Source organism: Gobius niger (assembly GCF_951799975.1).
Source record: "Gobius niger genome assembly, chromosome: 8".
Taxonomy (NCBI): Eukaryota; Metazoa; Chordata; class Actinopteri; order Gobiiformes; family Gobiidae; genus Gobius; species Gobius niger.
Genome location: NC_136859.1, coordinates 6,973,472 through 6,996,448, shown reverse-complemented (window position 1 = coordinate 6,996,448; position 22,977 = coordinate 6,973,472). Strand labels below are relative to the sequence as shown.

At 43.9% G+C, this 22,977-nt stretch overlaps 2 protein-coding genes across 3 annotated transcripts; one reads left to right on the top strand and one right to left on the bottom strand.

Annotated features, from left to right (window-relative positions):
• Positions 1-203: 203 nt before the first annotated feature.
• On the bottom strand, positions 204-17,583 carry LOC306966520 (large proline-rich protein BAG6-like). Of its 2 annotated transcripts, none has more exons than XM_079561296.1 (25): positions 17,447-17,583; positions 16,263-16,350; positions 15,794-15,911; positions 15,332-15,546; positions 14,839-14,910; positions 13,575-13,697; positions 12,811-12,977; positions 12,152-12,284; positions 11,860-12,072; positions 10,648-10,870; positions 9,821-9,871; positions 8,427-8,734; positions 7,428-7,500; positions 6,769-7,076; positions 6,432-6,690; positions 5,503-5,672; positions 5,325-5,378; positions 5,134-5,242; positions 4,200-4,324; positions 3,988-4,122; positions 3,377-3,421; positions 3,062-3,304; positions 2,014-2,121; positions 1,736-1,882; positions 204-479 (listed from the first exon to the last, which is right to left on the bottom strand). In XM_079561296.1, exons 2-25 carry the CDS (start codon positions 16,341-16,343, stop codon positions 384-386), a joined length of 3,576 nt encoding a protein of 1,191 aa, XP_079417422.1. In that variant the 5' UTR covers positions 16,344-16,350; positions 17,447-17,583; the 3' UTR covers positions 204-383. The 2 variants fall into 2 exon arrangements, with proteins under 2 accessions (XP_079417422.1, XP_079417423.1); XM_079561297.1 differs by having other exon boundaries at positions 10,780-10,870.
• Positions 17,542-22,545, top strand: glrx3 (glutaredoxin 3). The gene is made up of 2 exons (XM_079561366.1): positions 17,542-17,923; positions 21,384-22,545. Exons 1-2 carry the CDS (start codon positions 17,618-17,620, stop codon positions 22,047-22,049), a joined length of 972 nt encoding a protein of 323 aa, XP_079417492.1. The 5' UTR covers positions 17,542-17,617; the 3' UTR covers positions 22,050-22,545.
• Positions 22,546-22,977: the final 432 nt, after the last annotated feature.

Genomic DNA, 22,977 nt, shown 5'->3' with positions numbered 1-22,977 from the left:
GTACTGACTTATAAACTTTGAACATTTCCAGGTTCTGATACGATGCAGGAAGAACTTTATGCTGAGTAAACACTACTACTCAATAATGTGAGAAGAAAGCAAAGCACTACCACTGTTTAAAATCTCAAATGTCATCTGCTTTGCCTTTGTCCACTTTAAACTGTTGTGCCTTTGTGGGGGAATAATGACACTATCGTTTATATCATGAAAAAAAAGAAACAGAAGATGTCAAACTTAATGCCAGAGACAAAACACCTGGTTGAAACATTTGCAATTTGACAGATTCCTCCGTAGTTCCGGCCTGTCCATCTCGTTATTAAGCGATGTAGAAAGCTATGATGTCATGTGAACGCAGCCTATAGGAAAGCTTGGACGTATAAATGTTATGAGTCCGGGGAAAAGGCTCTGTTGGAATTTGGGAATTGTTGCGAGCTGAAATCTGGGTCCTCACGAATTCGCTTTTTCAAATCCGACTTCACCTGAAACAGAAAAGATACAGACGTGAGCCTTAACATGGTCACACAGGCTCTCTTCATCATGACTCAGGATACACTGCCTGACCAGAAGAAAAAAGGTCACAGAGTCCGGATCTTAACGCCATTGGGAATCTTTGAGAGATGGCTTTGTGCTGTGGTCACACTCTTCCATCAACAATACAAGATCTAAGTGGGAAATGAATCCAACACTGGATCTTTTGACATTGCAAAAGCTTATTGAAACAACGCCACAGCGAATGTGCTGCAAAAAGCTGAAAAATTGTCTTTTTTGGGGGGTCAGAGAGTATCAGGAGTAGGGATATACCGTTCCGATATTCAGTATCGGTAGCCGATCCAGGCCTTTTGAGAGGATCGGATCAGATTTAATGACTGGACGGGTTCGATACAAAAGACAGCCGTGAATCTGCGACCATGGATCTGCACCGCAGTGCTTTGAGGTTTATGCAGCTCAGTGGCAACCAGCAGCCTGGAGCTGCTGCAGATCCAGGACCACAGATTCAGGGCCTTCATGCTATCGCTTAGCTAGGCTTCTGATTTGATCTGATTTATTCTTATTATTGTGTCCTGCACATAAGTAACAAGACACATATCAAAACAGAATTCAGATGGCTACCGAAATAAAACCATAGAAACTGTACAATCAATCAAAACAGAACAACATCCACATCACACAGGAGAATATACAGGATATATACATTCATTTGTCTACTATCGTTAACCTGCCGCTAACACCTGCTTCTGAAAAACTTTCTAATTTAAAATTCAGAGCTAAAGCCAAAACCTCTTGCATGTTTATTTAAAAAAAAAAAAAGCATCCACCCACATATATAATGATATACATATTGTATAAAAATTTAATAATACAAAAACTTCATGACGTTGCCGGCTAGTTTTGTAGCATTTCTTATGAAAGTGACCCTGAAAAGTGGCTGTGAACTGAAGAATTGGAACGATACAAATGAGTTTGAAATGAGTTCGGACCACAACTAACATTTGTATGTAGTGGCTTCCTTCGCTTTTTTTTAAATAAAAAAATAAAATAATCAGGTTTAGGGCCGTTACTAGTGGAATGCAGAGACAATCTTCATAATTTAATCTTCATCTTTTTAATGCAAGCAAGAGCTGCCGAGAATAAATGGTTTGCAGGACTTTGGAATTGAAGTGAAGAGGCAGATTATGACTCATGATTCACAGGGAGACACGTGGAGTAGGGTAGGCCTCCAGTGTAATCTCCTCACCTGCTCAGAGTAGGCCTCCCGCAGGTCGTTGGTCTCCAGTTCGTGTTGCAGTCGCTCTGTGGAGGTGATGGGCCTCACTCCCGCGGCGCGAGCGGCCTGAGACACGGCGTCGGAGAGAGACAGGAGGCTGCCACTGCCCTGCCCCGTCTGCAACACAAGAGAAAAACTTAGAACCACTTTTTCTGACATCTGCAGGAACTGGTGCCATCTGGTGGAGTCTCGGCTGTACCGCAGTCTTGTAACTCTCTCTTGTTAGGGATTAAGTGTGGTATGGTTACCTTCCTCCTCTTGGCGGGCATGCCCTGTAGATAGGCGTCGGACATCGGCGGCTGCGACTTCATCTTCCTCTGCGTCATCATGTCACAGCGGATGATGGGCACCCACTCCTGAAACGGCCACACGCAGGGTTTATATGGACATATTTTTGCACCATCATGAGAGTTCACTCTTACGACAGAACAAGTCTCTAAAAACACATCAGATTTGTGTGTAGAAACATTGATAATGCAAAGTTACATCCCTAAAGCAAAGTTACATCCCTAAAGCAAAGTTACATCCCTAAAGCACCCTCACACTGCTGACGGATGCCTAGAGAAGTGCAATTGTCTTGCTTCTGTCAGTCTACCCCAGGGGCTGCTGTGGCTACACTAGTAGCTAACCACCATTGAGTGTATGGTGTGAGTGACTACAGTGGCGTTTTGAGAAAACTTGGTAACACAGGCTTGTAAAGCGAAACACATGTACAAAACAAGTGTAAGTGATTAATATTATTGTCTGCAATAATGTAAACACTTTTGTTCCTTGTTCTGTCAGGCCATTCCTAACGTGTTAGTATTGTATAACAGTAGTATAGTAGTTCATAAAGAGAGCAGCAAGTCAAATCATACTTTTTTATTTTTTATGTGTTATGGGAAGAACATGCAAACTTTCCACACAAAGCCCCCGTCCGGGGATTGAACCCGGGACCTTCTTGCTGTGAAGCACAAGCACTAATCGCTGCTCTTTTAACAACCAAATACTATACTTATAATGCCATAAAGAAAATACTCAAGATTTGAAACTTGCACAAGATTTGGAAACCTTTGAACAAACAGAGGAATGAGGAAACATTTGTATTTGAAGGACTTAGACAGTAAATATAGCCAAGCAAAGTCATTATTTTCAAACAAATGTAGATTTAAAGCCAGTTTGAATCCAATTTAATGCTTTAGTAATGACATTTAAGGCCTTAACTTTGGCACAATGCATCTACAGACCTTCAAGGCGTAGTAGTGTTGTAGTTTAGTAGTAGTGTAGTGTAATGTGTGCTGTAGTGATCCCTCTCACCGGTGGCACGGCGGCGGCCCAGGCCTCCTGCTCCTCTCGGCCTCCCTCTGCTCCGCCAACAGCCCTGTCCCCTCCGAGCGGCGCGGCGCCCCCCAGTGGACCGGCTCCCCCCGACGTGCCCAGGTCGCTCGGTAACTGCCTGTGTTCCCGTGACAACGGTGCTGCAGCAGACATGTTCTCCTCTGTAACGGACATGGCCTCCTCGGCTGTGGTGGCGGCGGCCGGAGACAGGTCGACCTCCGCCTGCAGCAGATGAAGAGAGGAGCGTTAAAGTCACAGAGAGTTCAGTGTCAGAGTCGAGAGGTAAAGTCTCACCGTGGAGCTCTGCACCGGCTCCTCTGACGCTGAAGGCTGATCTCCCTGAAAACATGCAATATTCATGAACATCCAGACACACGAGACGCAACAGCCCAGTGTCAGCGAGAGGGCGGGAGACAGTGTGCCCTCAGGCAAGACACTTAGCGTTTGATGGTTGTCAGAGATGAGTTGAGCAGTTATTTATAATGTTTTTTATCACATTTTTAAATCAATTGAATAACAGCTGCAAAATATATTTCAACATGCAATTGTTATCGCAATAATGGGTCCCACCTTCAGCCTTATCACAAGAAGTGACAGTACTTGTGTGTCAGTGAATCATCAACATCTGAGATGTAAAATGCTTTGATAACATTGCTTAAAACAAAACTAATAATAAATGTTAAAAGATTGTAAAAGTTCAGTTGTAGCCAAGATTTTCTAATTTTGCTCCACTTAAGCCTCGTTTTGGCAAAATCTGATCGCTTATAATACAATGTTCTCTGCTTAGATGGTTTATAATACACCAAATGCTATCGTTATTGCAGTATTGAAGACAGTTATTGAATATTGCATTTGTCCCACTTGTGCCGCTTTCACGGAGCACCATGTTTACACAAATGTCAGACCTGAGTGTGAACGATGTAGGGCTGGATCTGCTCTGCCGGCACTGGGATGTGCTCCAGTATCACCTGCAGCCTCATGGTCATCATACTGGTCATCCAGTTCACCAGGGACGGGCTGATGTCACTGGACATGCGCCTCTGCAAAGCCACACACAAGTTTGACATAACAATATAGTTTGAGGCTATAATTACTATGAGGAGAGAGCAGCACTGACGATGCGGTGGTTGATCACGGCCGTCAGGGCGCGCTGGTCTCCCCTCAGACAGTACAGGTTCAGAGCCAGACACTGGAACAGCGCCTGGTTACACATCTGCAGCAGCCGCGGCCCGAACGAGTCGTCTGCACGAGGAGAGGAAAGAGCTGTTAACAAGCTACAACATAATCACATTTGGCCTCAGTGCTTCTTCAGCAAATAGCCAAAAGGCACTCTCTTTTTGTTTGTCTTTCCTTTCTTCTTTAGTAACTCAAAGGAAACTCGATTTACTCAGTGCCCTGTGCAGGATGTTACAGGATGTGTCTGTAACTGCAGGATGTTACAGGATGTGTCTGTAACTGCAGGATGTTACAGGATGTGTCTGTACCTGTGCAGGATGTTACAGGACATATCTAACTGCAGGATGCTACAGGACCTGTCTAACTGCAGGATGCTACAGGACCTGTCTAACTGCAGGATGTTACAGGACATATCTAACTGCAGGATGCTACAGGACCTGTCTAACTGCAGGATGCTACAGGATGTGTCTGTAACTGTGCAGGATGTAACAGGATGTGTCTGTACCTGTGCAGGATGTTACAGGATGTGTCTGTAACTGCAGGATGTTACAGGATGTGTCTGTACCTGTGCAGGATGTTACAGGATGTGTCTGTAATTGCAGGATGTTACAGGATGTGTCTGTACCTGTGCAGGATGTTACAGGATGTGTCTGTACCTGTGCAGGATGTTACAGGATGTGTCTGTAACTGCAGGATGTTACAGGATGTGTCTGTACCTGTGCAGTGCAGGATGTTACAGGATATGTCTGTAACTGCAAGATACAGACACAGGATGTGTCTGTACCTGTGCAGGATGTTACAGGATGTGTCTGTACCTGTGCAGGATGTTACAGGATGTGTCTGTAACTGCAGGATGTTACAGGATGTGTCTATACCTGTGCAGTGCAGGATGTGCGTAGCAATCTGCCTCAGCTGTTGTCTGAAGAAGGCCATGTTTGTTTGGGTGGCGTCCACTCCCTCCAGCACAGACACTGAAGACTCCCTCTGTGCAGCAATGCATTATGTTGATGGAGCAAATACATCAACACTTTACATAACACTTCTCTTATTAAAATGAATGACTTACAAAGCTCTCCGTGATGTATTCCTCCAGTTCGTTGATTAAACTTTCAGCCGCATCCTGGAAAACACATGACAAACAGTTGCACGTACTGCGAAGTTTGAAAGTTATACAATGTTAGCCACCGCAGGAGTTTTCATATTAGCTTTAGGTTCAGTGATGTTCTATAAGCGGCTGTACGTACTGCGATGTTCTGCTCGGTGGGCTCGCGACCGCTGAGGTAGTTCTGTCGGAAGAACTGTGCGAGCTGTGGCTGGATGCGGCCCAGGGGCTGGTGCTGTCCGTGAAGCAGCAGGACCAGGTCAGACATGGTGAAGGTCTGACACACCAGCATCAGCAGCTCTCCAAAGAAGCCTGTGGACACAAGCAACACAAGGGTCAACAACAACTACAGGCCTTTAAAGACTATGGAGGGCTCACAAGATGAAGTACATTCACCTTTGCAAAAAAATCAACCCACATTCATGCAGTCTTCATGCGTACAAAACCCTGAGCTCTACAAACATGCTCTGAATGCACATGATTCTTGTGTTAGTTAAGCACTTCATCTTCCTGTGCATCTGAATCCTACGACAAAAGCTGTGCAGCTACTGTCAAAAAAGGGGGTGACAAAAAGTCTCATTTGCTAATAGTGAAGCTCAGGCAATTTCTTTGACTGTTGGTTCTGTGCGATGGAAGGACAGGCTTCGCAGGAGATCGGAAGGTGAATAAAGCGTTTGGTGGTTACATAATAACGTGGGAGGAGCTTGGGGTAAACAGGAGGAGCGGGGTATAAGCTGCTGCTTTTGGCTTGACAAATCCTATGATCCACAAAGTACTAAGCTGGACTCACAAAATGTAACCTATATAAGGATTTAGCAGCAGTGCTGTTTTTCATATGACGACGGAGCAGTCTAATGGTTGCTGTGTGCTTGTGATGAGCCATTTAAACGTCTATCAACTGTGTGCAGGTGGGAAATGTAGCAGGATAATGGATCTTGACCCAAATAAAAATGAGATGGGATATTCCTTAAGGACATCACAGTCTACACTTTGAAAACAGCCGATATAAAGACGAAGCATCCTGATATGATGATGGTGTTTATTTTCTAATGGAGGATCAGTTTAAATCACCGGTGGGGTCTTCAGGGCTGATGAAGATGTTGGTGGCCTGGGACAGTCGCTGCATGAACTGCGCGATGCTCTCTGTATCGTTCTGGTTTTGTCCCAAAGAGCCCATCATGGTCCGCAGCACTCCGCCCAGGATCCCTGTGAACAGCTCCGGGTTCAAGGCCTCGGCTCCAGGTCCCTGACCGGGGACACCTCCGGGGGGCGCTGCAGGGGCCGGGCCCGAGGCAGCAGAAGTGGGAGGAGGGGGGAACACCGGTTGGGCCTGCAGAGAGCGAGAACAGAGGATGTGTTTCATGTGACATCGTATTGCAACTAAACTGAGTCTGACTTGGGGTCGTACCTGCTGCATGAACTCGCTGACCCCCTGTAAGAAGGCGGGAACTCCGGACGTGGTCACTGTGATGGAGGGAGCGCCCATGGGCCCTGCGGCTCCTCCGGCCATGCCCATCAGAGAGCCCAGCAGCTGGCCCAGGTCCGGGGGCAGGTCCTGGGGCATAGGTGGTGGCGCAGAGGGGGTGGCGGAGGGTTCGGGCTGGCCCTGAGAAGAGGAAGCGGAGGCGGTGGAAGAAGAGGAAGATGAGGAGGAGGTGAAGGTGGTGGTCGTGGAGAATGAGGTGGGGGTCGAGCTGGAGGTGACGGTTTGACCCGCTGTGGACAAAAGAGACAAGGATTTTCAGATGTAATACAAAATGTGCTGCAGATATAACAAAAAGAACAAAAGGTTTTATGTAATACTGCAGAAAATATTGTAATAACGACAATTCAAGCCAATATTTTCCCCTTATGAGGAAACAACTGCACTATTACAGGAGTCTGCACAAATACAGTCAGGAGATTAACATACAGATCAAGTGCAAAACAGGTATTTACAATATTGAACTGAAATACTGTTCACCTTTCACATATTGAAGTATGTAGTAATTACCTATGGTCGGAATTAGAAGTACTTCAAATAAACTGAAACATACTAAACTCCATAATGGTCTTCATGTTCCTTACCCATTTGTCCGGGCAGCAGCAGCTGTCCCACCAGTCCACTGATCATCTGGTTCAAAGCAGCCGGATTAAAAGCCTGTGGAGATAAAGGCACTGTTCAATATCTGATGACAGGGTCAACATTAGTCTGAAAACCATCTGTTATGTTTTGTGATTGGTATTAGGGATTTGTTAGTAAAAACAAGCTTTAGTTTCTGCAGCAGGAGCCATTTTATTTGGGAGAAAGGATCATATTTGGAAGAGAGATATTTAGATTTCTGAAGAAGTGCATTATATTAGCAAAAAGGGCAAGTTCAACTCCCTGTTTTTCATTTTTAATACTTTTTGTCAGCTTCTTGTCACATGGATCTTAGTTAAGTACTTCTTAGAGCTGGAGTTATCCATCCATCCATCCATCCATCCATCCATCCATGCCTTGTCCCACTAGGACATGCCTGGAACACCTCCTGCGGGAGGCGACCAGAAGGCATCCGGAACAGATGCCCTAGCCACCTCAGCTGGCTCCTTTCGACGTGAAGGAGCAGCGACTCTACTCCGAGCTCCTCACCCAATCTCAAAGGGTGCGCCCAACCACCCTGCGAAGGAAACTCATTTCGGCCGCTTGTATTCGCGATCTTGTCCTTTCGGTCATTACCCACATCTCATGAACATAGGTGAGGGTGGGAGCTGGAGTTATTTTTCAAGCCATTCTTGCATGTCTGAGTAAAATTGCGTAAAGTTGAATCTTTATTGGAGACTATGTAATCCGAGCGTTTTTTCCCTCTTCTTTCTTTTTGAAATCTTTTTTATTGACAGTAACTATGCAGCTTCTGTTGTGAAAAGAAAGGAGGGGCTTAGGGAGTGTGCAGGAAAAGTAGCCGAGGGAGAATGTGTGTAAGCCGTTTCAGATCAGTACTGCATTTTCTAACAAAGTGTAAGATTTTGATCAAGATGTGTTTGAGATTATGATCCAATACCTGAGAAAAGCATTAAAAAACTCTCTTAAAGCAGTTCTAACATTACCTGTCCAGGCTGCTGTCCCGGCATGGCAGCCCTGACGTTGATGGTGGTTCCTCTGGTCCCGAACGGCGGAGGGGGCATGTTGGGAGGGAAGGGTGGTCGTCCGAACACCACCCTGGCCTGAGGCTGTGGTCCCTGGGGGCCGGGTGAAGGAGGTGGAGGGGGTGCGGGGGTGGAGGCGGGAGTGGAGTTGTTCCCTGGAATGCCTGTAGGGGGCACCGCCGGTCCTGTGGCGGCGGAAGTGGCGACGGCGGCGGCGTACTGGCTGATCTGCTGCATCAGGTTTCGCATGAAGTCCTGAGGGACAGGTCCTGGGGAGAGGAGCGCCAAAAGAGACAGAAATTATCACACAACCAGGTCAAAACAGGGATTTAACCAAGCTGACAAGTAAAAGCCTCCTGTTGGATAAAGTACTGCACTTTCAGAAATGGGCCAATTGACCATGTGAAAAACACCAAATGACCAGTTTGGGGGTTGAAAAATAATCGCAATCAATCCGTTATTTCATTTTGTTGACTAAATTCAGACCAAAACTAAATGAAAAGTCATTAATGAGACTAAAACCATGACTAATCTAATCTATCCAGATTTTTAAGCAGTGATGAAATATGTTGCAAGAATATAAATGTAAAGCTGACTAAATCAATTTTGGATTTTTTACACTAAAACATGTTCTTTTTGTTGTTGTTTATTTGGTCGGGACAGTGCATGTTGATGAACATACATGGGTCTCATGCATGTAAACACGCCACACCGGACCATGGGCTAATTTCCACCTGTCGTCCCCCATGCTCACTCTCAAACACACTCTCATTCATCCCGGCCTATTGTACATGTTTTTAGTGGTAGGGGAAACCGGAGTACCCTGAGGAAACCTGCGCAGACACTGGGAGAACATGCAAACTCCACACAGAAAGGCCCCGTCCTGGTGGGAATCGAACCCGGGACCTTCGAGCTGTGAAGCACGAGCACTAACCGCTGTACTACCGAAGTCTTGCCCGAAGTCTTACCTACAACAAAATAACATTGTTGTCAATCGACATTTACATATGTTTTAAAAATTAACACGGTTTCAGATTTTTTTAAAAGCTGAAAGGAAAGCTCTCTTTAAAAAGGTTTTGAAAACAATTCAGTGAATACTAATGAACTTGAGTGTAGGTGCAGCAGCCCGGGGAAAGGGGGAACATGTAGCATAAAAGAAAGACTCGAGGTTTGCGCAGGACAAAAGAGGTCGACAGCTACTGGCTTAGACCTTTAGAGAAATGCTCGCTTCTGGATGTGTTTAAATTCACTGAGAACTGAATCCTGGCTTCAAAAATCCATGTATGAAAAAGAGGTTCTTGATTCCTTGAACTCATCGTTCACAATGTCACAGTGTCAGAAACATGAAAGTTTACCTGGCTGTCCTGGCGCCTGTGGACCTGGTCCCGGCGCGTTCCCACCTGGAGCTGCACAAAGGAAGAGAAAAGGAAGGATTAAAACTCTGAGAGGATTGGCAGGAACACTCAAAGACATTAGATTTTTAACTGTGGTATGGAATGTTTTTTTTTTAACATATTTTTTGAGGGGAAACCTTAGCATCCGGATGAAACTACACAGGAACAGGAAGCACATGTAGCACCACACTGGAAGGCAGAAACTCCTTCTTGCTGAGCTCTATAGTTTGACAAATAGTAACACCAATATTGCTAAGAGCCCCCACACAGAGATTTGATAACTGTGCTTTATGGTCCATTACATTTTTAATTTTTATCAAATTGTGTCAAAACAAGACATTACGAATATTTAATCCGACCAAAACAGGGTACAATGGAAGTGAATTATAAAAATCATGTCAACTCATTGCACATTTTTGCACTTGTGTTTTAACTTTCAGCATTGATAGCAAAAATGTGTGAATCTGTGTCCGATGGAAGACCTCAGGGATGTTGCGAAATATTGAGGCTTCCTGGATATAGCATTGACAACAATGTGGTGATATATTGTGCAGCTCTACTGCACAGAGTTAGAAATGGCCCTGTAAAGATGGTGTGCTGCCTCCTCTTCCTCCACCCACACGCACGCACGCACACACACACAGTGGCTCTGATGTTCTGAGCTACAGGTCACAACAACATTAAACACCATATGGCAATGTAAAAATCTTGGACGACTAAGAGCTAAACTGTAAACACTGTAAAGAGCGTTAAGTTAGTCAGGGCTGGAGCGCCGGCGGACCACACACCGTCCGAGTTCATCTGCATCAGAACCACCGGCACGGCCTGGTGGCTGATCCGGATGACCCGCCCGCCAGCCGGGCCCTGTCCAGCCTGCTGATTCGACGGGGTAGTCTGAGGGGGAGGGACTTGTCCCTGACCTGCCTGCTCCGACTGGCCAGTCCCTGCGGGAGGAGGGGCTTGTCCATCAGTGCTGTTGGAGGCGACAGTCACTGTGGCACCCAAGTTCATCTGCAAAAGAAAAGCACAGGGTGAGGCTGGACAAACATTTCCCTGGAGCAGAGGTTTGTTCCTTTCAAACAGTGGAGGGTAAATTATGTGATGTCACAAATCACATTTGCAATCACTAGCGCATTAAATCCACCCTAAAAGGAGTATCTGAAGGATCCCTAAGGATTTGTTGAGTCATCCCAGGCGGCCAGATAATTCTTTCTGTCATGCTTTATTATGTTCCTATCATAGGTTGATTTTTATACAAGAAAACTGAGCATTTTAGGCTGTGAAAAAGAAAAACTTTCCGAGTTCATTTAGTCAGACACTAAGACACTAAGACACTACTAAGCTTATACGTGGAGTATTTGTCAAAGCATTTTGCTTTGCTTGCTTTGAGGTTAGAAGAGTCAAGATTTAACCTCAGATGCAGAGATGAGAAAGTAATCCCGGCAAGTGTTAATCCGGCAAGAATCCAAATCCGATCTCAACCAATAATGTCCAATTAAAATCTATTTGTCTATATCAATTTGTCAAATAATTTAGTAGGAAATAAACACATCCATAATGTAAATAACTAAGCTGCTTTTAATTTGATTCCATGTTTTTCGATTCCTGTCCGATCCCAAAACTGAGCCAAGACCCAGAGCATGGACACCAAGTACTAGCCCAATACCACGTCAATAACATTAGCTTGCAAAGATGCAAAAGTGCATGGCTACGTATCAATACACAACACTTTATGCCATTTAAAATAATAAATGAAGTCATCAACAGGAAACACAAGTGTATATGCTTTGTGGTTGTAATGTGTAGAGCCTCCAAAGTCATTTTACTTGGCATGTGGTAATGCTTAAATTGTACTGATTCTGGCAAAACAGTTTTAGAGTCACACTGAATAAGATTGTTAGTGACATCTCTATTAAAACAACACCGTTTTTTCTGTTGATCTACAGCATTAAAAACACAGGTGGTTCGTTTTTGCCCGAGTGGAAATGTGTGGTCCGTACTTGCAGCGGGATGTGTGGGTGCATGGCTCCAGGCAGCGGCACGGGCCCGCTGTAGTGACCGCTGTAATGGGAGAAGGGCCGGACCACGTGGAGGTGTCTGGGCACTGGGCTCATCAGGTTCAGTCGGAGGTCGCTCAGAGCCACCAGGGCGTTCCCCAGCAGGCGCAGGCACTCCCAGGTCAACGTGAGCGCCCTCTGGTCCTCCTCCCTCTCCTGCATTGAACACACACAGGGTCCACAGGTAAACAGAGGGGTCGTGTCTGCAGCGTGTTCATGTGAGGAGTGTGCGCACCGTGTTGCTGCTGTACTCTGCATTGGTGGCCGTCTCTAAAATGGTGTGAGCTCTCTGGATGAAGGGCTGCAGCCGCTCCTCCACTCGCCTCAGCTCCGTCAGCATCTCCGCCAGCTCCGCGGGGCTTGGATGGCTACAAAGGGGAGTAGACAGACAGTTGTGACTCAAATTATTACTAGTGGAGCAGACCAGGCAAACAGTGCCTAATTTCACATAAACGATCATCTTTAACACATTGAGTACTGTGCTGTTTTGGGGATTTCGCTTTAGAGTGCCAACAATTCAGACAATTTTTGACTATATTTGTAGCACCACAGCGTATTCTATGTTATAGCTATGGAGTGGACACATGCTACGGTGAGACTCTTAGCTCCCAGTATGTGAAAAGGGTTTAATTCTACATGCCTCTGTTTCTGAGAAATCCTAAGCTAAACAGAGGCTAGTTTTGATCAAAATCACAGTTTTTCCTTCTAGAAACGGAGAAATTGTGTGTTTTATGGAAGACAACTGTCTCCCTCATTTCACTCTCTTCACTGGGCTGTGACTGAAAACAGGGGCTTAAAAGAAGAACATCGACTATTGAGAATGTCTGGGCGGGAGTTTCACCTTGTTTTAAGAGAACATGGAGCTGAAATATTGTGTGAGTGCATGGCTCTTACTTGGGCCCTGGCTGCGGTGTGGGTCCTTCAGAGGCTGCGGTGGATGTGGGGGGAGGAGGGGGGGTGGAGGGCGGAGGAGAGGTGTCCATGGGCTGCACCGACGGCGAAGAGCCTGAGGAGGGCGCTGTGGCTGAGTCTGTCTGAGAGGAGGCGTCGCTGGAGCGGCTCTGAATAAGTCACAATACACAGGACCAGATACAGTTATTTATTTTGGAGAATGATCGTTGTAAATAAGTTTATGATGGCGCTTAACATGTTTGACAGGAAAACTGTTTTCGGCTTCAAGCGGTGTTTGTCCTGTTTTGAAGGTAAATGGAAACGAAAAAGTGTCGCACTGAACCTGATGTAATTAATTTATCAAAAAAAGGCCCAGCCTTTTTAGCATCTTACAAATTTGTTCCCTCGACACAAACCTACCTGGAGACTAGTTGGGGCATGTTCTGACATTAGCTATGCAGGTTTGTTGTAAAGGGGGGCAAGGGAAGGGGGAATAACTAAGGCATACAATAAATTGAATAGGCTTGATCATTGAACTGACTGGACAACACACAATACCCTTTTTAAGTTATACTACAGTAAATGCCAAGGATGAGTAGTATAAAGTGGTTGTAGAAGCCTGAATAATGGATGCTACAGGTCCTTTATTACATATAAATCTAGGAAGAGGTGTTTGGTAAACAGTTGCTTGGTGCTTTGTGTTGTAGAACCTCACACATTGTCCACAGACTGTGTATAAGTCCATGCCAGGTTAAACCCTCTCTCACCTCCATGCGGTTGATCATTTCGTTGACGTCTCGCAGCAGGTTTTCAGCCAGCACCAGCCTCAGCCGTGGCTCGCTTTGCACCGGCTGCTCCATGTCGATGTGCACGTTCACCGAGCCGTTACTCTGGAAACACACACTCAGTTACAGTGTTTTACAACGTCTGAAAAAAGCATCAGACTATCTTCATCCCAGTGTGAGAGCAGCACATTTAACATGTACAGGATAGTAGGGGAAGCGATGCCTCTTAACCTAACCTTTAAAGCAGACCTGGGCAAAGTACGGCCCGCGGGCCACATCCGGCCCGCGAGATGATTCAGTCCGGCCCATAACTTGTAGGGCATAAATTCATAAGCATGTCAAAAAAAAAAGTAAGTCTCTAGCTCATTCCTGTGCGGAGTTATGGTTTTTTTTTTTTTATTACCAGAATGCTCACTCCAGCCACTAGGGGGCAGATTAAATAAGAATAAAAGTAAAGAATTCCACAGGTGTCCAGCAAAGGGCACTGGCATAATAAGATATAAGGATATAAACAACACATTGTGTGACTTGCAAGTGGGATATGGACAGTCTGCCCCTGGGCAGCTGTTGCTACAATAGTAGCTTACTACCACGGAGTGCGGAGTGAATGAATATTGACTACAATGTAGCAGAGACTTGTGACACAGGCTTGTGAAGTGCAATAAGTGTAAGCCGTTTTTATGAGGCCACAGTCCTGCCAGGCTCATCATTATAGATTTATTGAAAAAAAGTCCTCAATGTATTTTCCCAATCAAAACATTTTTTTTATTTTGGAGCTTTTGTTCATGGACCCCGGCGATACACTCCCGATATATTATACTTATATCCCGATATAAGTTTGTGTTATTGTTGGTGCGGCCCTCCGACTCAATTCAGGCTCCTCATGTGGCCCCTTATGAAAATGAATTGCCCACCCCTGCTTTAAAGGGACCATGGAAGTTGTCATTTTTATACTCGCTACTGCCACCTCAGTTTTTACGCGTAACTGCAGTTTCTCTATTAAGCTTGAGCGTGATGGTACTTCGGCCCGAATTAACAACTTTTTGAGTGTTGGGGCAGGCCTTTAGCGGCAGTTGTGGTGAATAAGTCTGGGCTCATTCTACACATGGGACAATACATAATGTTAACATTTTAAAGTCATTTTAACTATTTTGTCTGTGCCTATCTTGAATCAGTTTAAGGAACACCATGATATCTGTATACCAACTCTCCCCGACTAAAAAGAACATTTCCGTGTGGGCTTTACCCCGGTGGAGGTGGTGACTCGGGCGTTCCTGGCGCTCTCCCCCATTCCTGAGACCATCTGCTGCACGGACATCTGGACAAAACACAAACACATCGACAATAATTATACTTAACACACAACCAAAGATCGATAGCCAAAGATCAAATAGAAATCGGAATATATGTATCAGTAACTTATTTTTCAGATTTCTCCTGCTCTAAAACTGTAGAACGCTGAATTAAAAACCGTTGGCCATTGCCCAAACTCGTTTCTAGCTCTCATAAACCAGTGCTTCAGCACTATTGTTCCATGTTTAAGGGTTAGGGTTAGGGATAGAATAAATGTAGATTCCGACAGCTTGAGGAGACCATATTTTTCCAGAAATTGCTGTTTTTTACAATAAAAAAATATTTTACTTGACCAATAAGAAGTGTCTACCTTTGTCCAACTTCTTTCAAGTATCAAATAAATGTCTACTTTCATAAACATGCTTAATCTCTTCCCTTAGGCCCACCTGTATCTGCTGTGGGTCCATGATGTTGACTGGCAGGTTGAACGTCCCAAGCATCACGTAGCTGTTGGCGTTTCGGTCATGAGGAGGACCCTGCGGTGCCCCTGGCTGAGAGGAGGAGGCGCCGCTGTCAACAGGAGAGGCGCCTGAGCCAGAGCCAGGCTGAGAGGCCGGAGGAGGAGCCCGCTCCACCAGGTGAATCACTTTACCCCCGACATCTGAGACACAAATAAAAAATAAGTTGGGACGACTGAGAGATTTTGAAAATAAAAGCCCAGTGACAAGTGCTCAAGACAATTACAGCTCATCCAGCTCACCTATTCTTTGCATTACTGAGCTACTGTGACTAAACTAAGTTCAGTTTCTAAAAATAATGTTTCATCTCAGAAGTATGTCCTGCACTCTCTCTGAAGTGGAGCACAGTACAGGTAGTGTGAGTTCCAGATAAACAGCACATTGACTCACTGTAGTCGCTCAGGGTGCGGTCGTCCTGCAGCACGCGGCCCTGGTAGATCAGCCTCTGTTTGTCGATGGGGATCCCCACAGATGGCGCAATGTGTTCCTTGAACTCCTTGACTGTCAGCTACATAGCAGAGGAAAACCCAACAAATGTAACTATGGTGCCAAGTTTATAATCGGGAAAAAATCTAAAATGATAATGACAGTTTTGCACTAAGTAAAATATAAACTGCTAATTAAAAAAAAAATCAATATAACGTGTCACATACCTAACAACATTTGGCAGCAGTTGTTCTTAGATTGCTTTTTAGCTAATGTAAGTCGATGACCAATTTATACTATTCAATCAAAACATTAAACTCTACTGAGATATGCATTGCTTTTGCAGTGGACGGACAAACAACAGAAAACAAGAAAAAAAATAACGAGAGCCGGCCTTATTTATATAAACAAAGGCATGACAGCGGTTGTTTACCTGTGCTCGGACAGTGTAGGTTCTGCTCTGTGAGTCCAATGTCTTCACGGTCACCTCGATGTCTGTTGGTTGTTCCTCCATTGTGTGTCTAAGAGACAAAAAACGTCTAGTGTGACTATGTAATGACTGTAGCCTCTGTAAGTTAGTAGTTTGACGGTCAATAAACCAATCTTTTTGCTAATTGGGTAAAATCAATGGACAAATGTGATCAAGAAACCAAGCATATGCAGTGAACACTAGAGAGGGTATTAGAAGATGCAGTTGCCTCACACAGCAAGGTTTGATTCCAGGACTGGTCAGTTATTTTCTCTGTGGAGTTTGCATATTGTCTCTGTGTCCCCTACCACAAGATGAATTTGAGAGTGCAAGTGAGATAACAGATGGAAATTAGCCCATGTGTGTTCATTGGCATTTGAACAAAAGAAAAAAGAAAAATCTTTCCCCTGAAGAGCAATTGTTTTATTGTATTTCATTCCTCACCAATTTGCAATGAATACATAATGCACCCCATCCATCACGAATGGTTACTGACACATTATAACCAAAACAAATCAGATTTGTAGATTTGGAGGAAAAGATAAACAAACAAAAACAGAGCCAACGTGACAGAGGTAGAATGTCTGCCTCCATTATGAGACAGAAAAAAAGACCCAGCTTCACTCACCCCAACCAGTGCAAGGTTTATAAACAAAAACCCGATATGTACAATCATTATTTGTTTTTGTTCAGAAGAGCAGAGTGAAATATTACAGAATGCCCCGAAAACGTAGCCAGATATGTTACTATTCATATCTACCTACGTTGTAGTAACGACGCAGAGTTCTGAAAAACGTAGTTATTAACACGATTTTCACATTGATGTAAGGCATAACATCACTACGCTTGATAAAATCACATCACATGATTCTGTCGCTTCAAGTTACCAAACACAACCTACTTTGACAAATAGCGAATACGCACAAATGTAGTTATAAATCTTTGCCAATTCAACAGCAAAGATGTCACTAGTTTGTTATCGCGCATTCATCCATGAGCTTAAACACATGTTTTGAAGTTGTTACAGATGATGCTACCTAGCAGCCGTTAGCTTCCACCGGTTGACGCGCTGAAGCTAACATGAGGCTAATGCTAAAGTATAAAAATGGACACTTATATGAAATATATTGTGTCTTGTCAGTGGTTACCTTGATAGGCTCGTTGTTGTTTGCTGTTATTGTGTTTGCAGCTTGTTCGGATCAAAAACCGAGCAAAAATACGAACATTACTCCCGAGAAGCTAACTGCTAACTACCAGAAGGAGCTAACCGGATGTGACGTCTACCCGGCACCGGAAACAACACAGAGAAGAGGAGGAAAATGGCGAATCTCGTGGAGGCGACGTCCCAGCCGCAGTTTGAGAACATTTTGGCCAAATCTGGAAAATGCCTGACCGTGGTGCACTTCCAGGCGGCGTGGGCTCCTCAATGCGAGCAGATGAACGATGTTATGGCGGTGCTGGCCGGGGAGCACGGCAGCAGCACCTTCGTGAAGCTCGAGGCCGAGGCTGTGCCAGAGGTTTCGGAGAAGTACGAGATCACATCCGTGCCTACGTTCCTGTTCTTCAAAGCGGGGGAGAAAGTGGACCGGTTGGACGGGGCCAACGCTCCGGAGCTCACCAAGAAGGTCCATACACTTCTCAAAGTTAATGAGAGAATCAGACAACAATTGTTGACAAACACTGTCGATTATGCATTATGCCCTAAAAGTTGGCGCTACACTGTGACATTTATTTACCTAGACGTTTGCTATATTGGTCATCTTCATAATTCCAGCCTCTTCTCACATTTTACATTTTAAGTGCATTGTCAGCCAGGTAGCAAACTTTTTGCATACGTCATGATGACTGGACGTGAATAAAGACTAGTTTCTAAAGTATCAAACTATTGCATTGCACACAATCACACTACTACAACATCCAGTACATTAAAAAATATATAGTTATTTGATTGAACTGGCCATGATAAATGATTGCAGGATTATGTGACAAAGGAAGTGAACATAACACACTGTTGCTGTTGTTGTAATAGGGCTGGAGGAGGTGGTACTTTTATTATTATTATTGACCAATCTCGATATAGCCCAGTGTTAATTTCGTCGACTAAATTACTTAGTCATAAATTTAGGGAAAGTCATATTTTTGCTGACTAAAATTAGACTAAAACTAAATTAAAAAAAAATCTGAGACTAAAACTTTAGCTTAAATGTCCAGAGATTTTTGTAGACTAAAATAAGCCTAAGTAAAAATGAAAAGAATTGACTAAAAAAGAAGCTCCATGAAACAGAGAACCTTGTTTAAACACAATTCTAACAAAAATTAAATGACATTTCGTCAATCACTAAAACTAAGTTGATATACGTTGTCAAAATTGACACTGATATAGGTGAGTCAGGAACATAAATAAGACAGACTTTTTACAACAACAAAAAAAACACAGCTAAAAAAACAAAAACAAATGCTTGCCACTTTACTAACCGTCCATAAACCGGAAAAGTACAAAGTGTTGTGACGATTCTTGAGATTGACCAATCTTGAGATTGTGACTTTGATTAAATGTAGAGTAATTGCCCACTGCCTTCAGTTGTAACGTTATCCAACACACATTTTATCTCCCTAGAACAGAGCAGAAGTTCTGTCAGTTGGCTATAGATAAGAAAACAAACATAACAATGTCCTTGGCTCCTTGCTACCTCACGTGTGCAGTATTGTCGTGGCCTTGACCTCACAAGTTCACAATATTTGTATCAGAATTGTACAAAAGCTCTTGGAATAGTAAAAATGCAGGTCTTTCTCTAAAACGCTCTTAAGATGAGTTATTTTTACATGTCGCCTATTTCAGACACTAGGGCTGAATGATATGGACAAAATATCTCGATATTCATGCCAGATATCCCGATATTGATACAATACGATATAACTATTGGTTAGGTGAAAACTAAGTATTTTTCAGAAAAATAAAATCATAATACAAAAGAATGCAGTTTTATTGATTAAAATCCACATCGTTTATATCTTTCTTATTTTAATATTTTGAATGTTCATATCTCGATATCACAATAACAATATATTTTTCTTTTGCAATATTGATATCTTGAATGTTCATGTATCGATATGATAACGATATATCTTTCAGCCCTCTCAGACACACAGCCGGGATCATTATTATTTCTGTAACTTTGATTCATGTATTGTGCTGCTGTGTAGACTTGTATCTTGTCGTAATGCTTTAGTTCAGCATTACAGTTGGAGCTGATCTTAAGTTTATGCTTTGTTTACCCTGGCTCCCTTTTTAGTTCTGATTACCGTATTTTTCGCACCATTAGGCGCACCTGATTATAAGGCGCATTATAAATGATAATGTTTATTTTCATAAATAAGGCGCACCGGAATACAAGGCGCATTACTTAATGCTGCTGGGTTTATGCACAACGACGGCAAGTCACGAATGCCCCTAATGTGAGTGGAATTTGATGACTCGGGTAGAGGTTTCACGCGCCGCCACAAACTGTTGCGACCTGTTACTCTGTTACGATTAAAGGCACGAAATTATTACGCACTGTCACGAATATGCATCCCGCACTGCTGCGTGTCGGAAATCTGTCAAGAATTGGGCGAATGTGGACAAGACCTCCTGCCGCACCTGGGTTGGAGAGCGCTCTCCCCTGACTCATTGGGCTCTTGTCAAATAAAAAAAACAACAAAACCAGCTCAACCCCAAACTACAGTGAAATACCTCTTTGTCCATGATGCCCACTCGTCTGGCCGATCATTAGCTGGAAAAACGTTATCATCCACAAAAACGGGCGTCTGTCTTCACCTGCCCCGCGCCCATCGCCGTACATGTCTAAAGTTGTAAATAAGCCTTAACTTATCCACGGTGCAGCTGCTGTAACCACGCATTGCTGTTTTGGTAAGCGTGGAGATGCATTCAGGGACAGCGGGAAAGGTGCACTTCTTACTGTCCCTTTTTTCCCCCCACAAACGCTGAGAAATCAGGTGGATTCTCCAGCGGGGGGCAATAGGGGTCGCAGGAGTATCTCATTAAAGCCACACCACGTAGAATTTTACCTGATAAATAACATAGAAATTCACACATTTATTTCATGACAGATATTTTCATAATTGAAATATACTTCATAAATGAACAAACAAACATGTGTTTTTGCTGTGAGCGGCTCACCTCTCCAAAGACATGACCTGGGAGTGGGTACGTCTCCAGCTCGTTGCCATGGAGATGTCGACTACAGTCAGCAGAAATGAAGATTTAAACAGGCTCGCTCCTCATCCAGGTCCATTCTTTGCTTACCCACTGCAGTAATAGCATTTTCTGTGTTGAGCTGGTCATAGGAGTATGTTTTATACTGATGGCAACAGCATAGTCCAAAATGTTACACAGTGTCCCTTTAAGATGCATTCAGTCATGTTGCGAACGTCACAAATGATGGAAAAATGCCATTCGTAATCGTGTTTATGCGTAAACCCAGCATAAAAAAAGGCACGATGCAGTAGGAATGAAATTGATACATAGGCAGCACCGGGATATAAGGCGCACTGTTAAAATCAAAGGCTTTTATGTGCACCTTTAAAGGTACACTGCGTAACATTTTGAACTATACTGTTGCGGCAAAACAAAACTTGCTTCTAATGACACAGAAAATGCTGTCACTGCCATGTGTAATAAAAGAATGGACTTGGATGAGAAACTAACCTGTTTAAATCTCAAATTCTACTGCCTTTCGTCACATCTCCATGGAGACGAGCTGGAGACGTACCCACTCCCAGTAAAGTTTACAGTCATATCTTAGGAGGGGTGAGCCACATAAATGTTTGTTTGTACATTTATGAAGTGTTTTTCAATTTTAAAATATCTGTCATAAAATAAATGCTTGTATTTCTATTTTATTTATTGGGTAAAAGTCTACGCAGTGTGGCTTTAATTTGCAAAAAAAATACGATAAATGCATTTCATTGAATGTATTGCGTGGCTTCGGATGGTGACAAATACTACGTGAGACTTTGGATAATGTCAACATTGTTTCAACCTCTTGTGTGACCATGTGCTTGTTTTTTTTCCTTTTACTACAGGTTCAGAAACTGTCGGTTGCCGGCGGCGCCGCAGCTGAACCGGGCCCTGTGGATCTGAACCAGCGGCTGAAGAAACTGCTCAACAGCGCCCCCTGCATGCTGTTCATGAAAGGCGCTCCCCAGGAACCCCGCTGCGGCTTCAGTCGTCAGATTGTGGCACTTTTGAAGGAGCACAGCATCCAGTTCAGCAGCTTCGACATCCTTTCCGACGAGGAGGTGCGGCAAGGCCTGAAAACCTACTCCAACTGGCCCACGTACCCGCAGCTGTACGTGAACGGCGAGCTGGTGGGAGGGCTGGATATCGTCAAAGAACTGGCCGAGTCGGGGGAGCTCGAAACCACGTGCCCCAAAGCGGTTACTTTAGAGCACCGCCTCAAAACCATCATCAACCAAAGCCCGGTGATGCTTTTCATGAAGGGCAACAAGGAAGGGGCGAGGTGCGGCTTCTCTCGGCAGATTCTGGAGATTATGAACGAGGCGGCGGTCGATTACGACACGTTCGACATCCTGCAGGACGAAGAGGTGCGTCAGGGGCTGAAGACGTACTCCAATTGGCCCACGTATCCGCAGGTGTACGTCAAAGGGGAGCTGGTCGGGGGACTGGACATTATCAAAGAGCTGAAGGAAAGCGGAGAGCTAAAGTCAGTGCTGAAAGGAGAGTCATAAAGTGAAAATTATCAAGAGATTGACATGTACATCGTACCGGAAGAAAGACAAGTAGCTACTGATGTGGATTTTGGGACAAGAGGATCAAGCTGTAACCCAAGTGAATTGAAAAGATTTACTATTTGAGACCCAATACAATAATAAAACATGGAAAATTCATAACATTGCGTCTGTCCTGCTTAAAAACCTTCAGGGACATTTGGACTTTAGTTTTGTGCATCGGAAAAGTATGAAGCAGCTAAATGAAACCAAAACTGTTGGTCCAACATGTAAACATCAACATTTATAACACTTGCACAAAATCTTGCACTGATACATTCTGAGAGCTGTGAAAACGGCACAAGTACCTTTTTATGTTTTTAATTTATATGTTTGGACATTTCCATAATTCGGTAGTTTGTTCTCCCGTCGACAACATGATTTGAAGTGTGCCCACTGTTCCAGGGGCACAAAGCAACTAAACTGACTCTAGGAATATCTAATAAAATGTCATGATTATAGCTACCGTTTGTTTGCTCGTTTGTTTATTTGACTTTATCAGACAATAAGAAGAAATATGGAAGTATTAAAGGGATATTTCAGGATTTTTGACATAGGGCCTCACTTCCTAGTTATCCAGAGTGTTGCTGATTTCTGGAGATATGTTTATTGTAATTCATGCAGTTCTTATATTTGAAGAGTTTTGTGGCGCTAGGCTAGTGCAAGGCTAGCACATTTCTATGGTAACAGCTAGCCTGCATTAAAAACAGTCTGACCCGCTCCACAGTGCACCTGAGGCAAATCACTTATAACACCAGACTAACCATATAAATGTTTGTGTCGATAGAGTAATTTGAACCATTTTGCATTTAAAATAACTTATATTTGAGCAGCATCAGCTTTGTGGTTGTATACGATTCGCAGCAGTGGAGTGATCTGCTAGAAAATA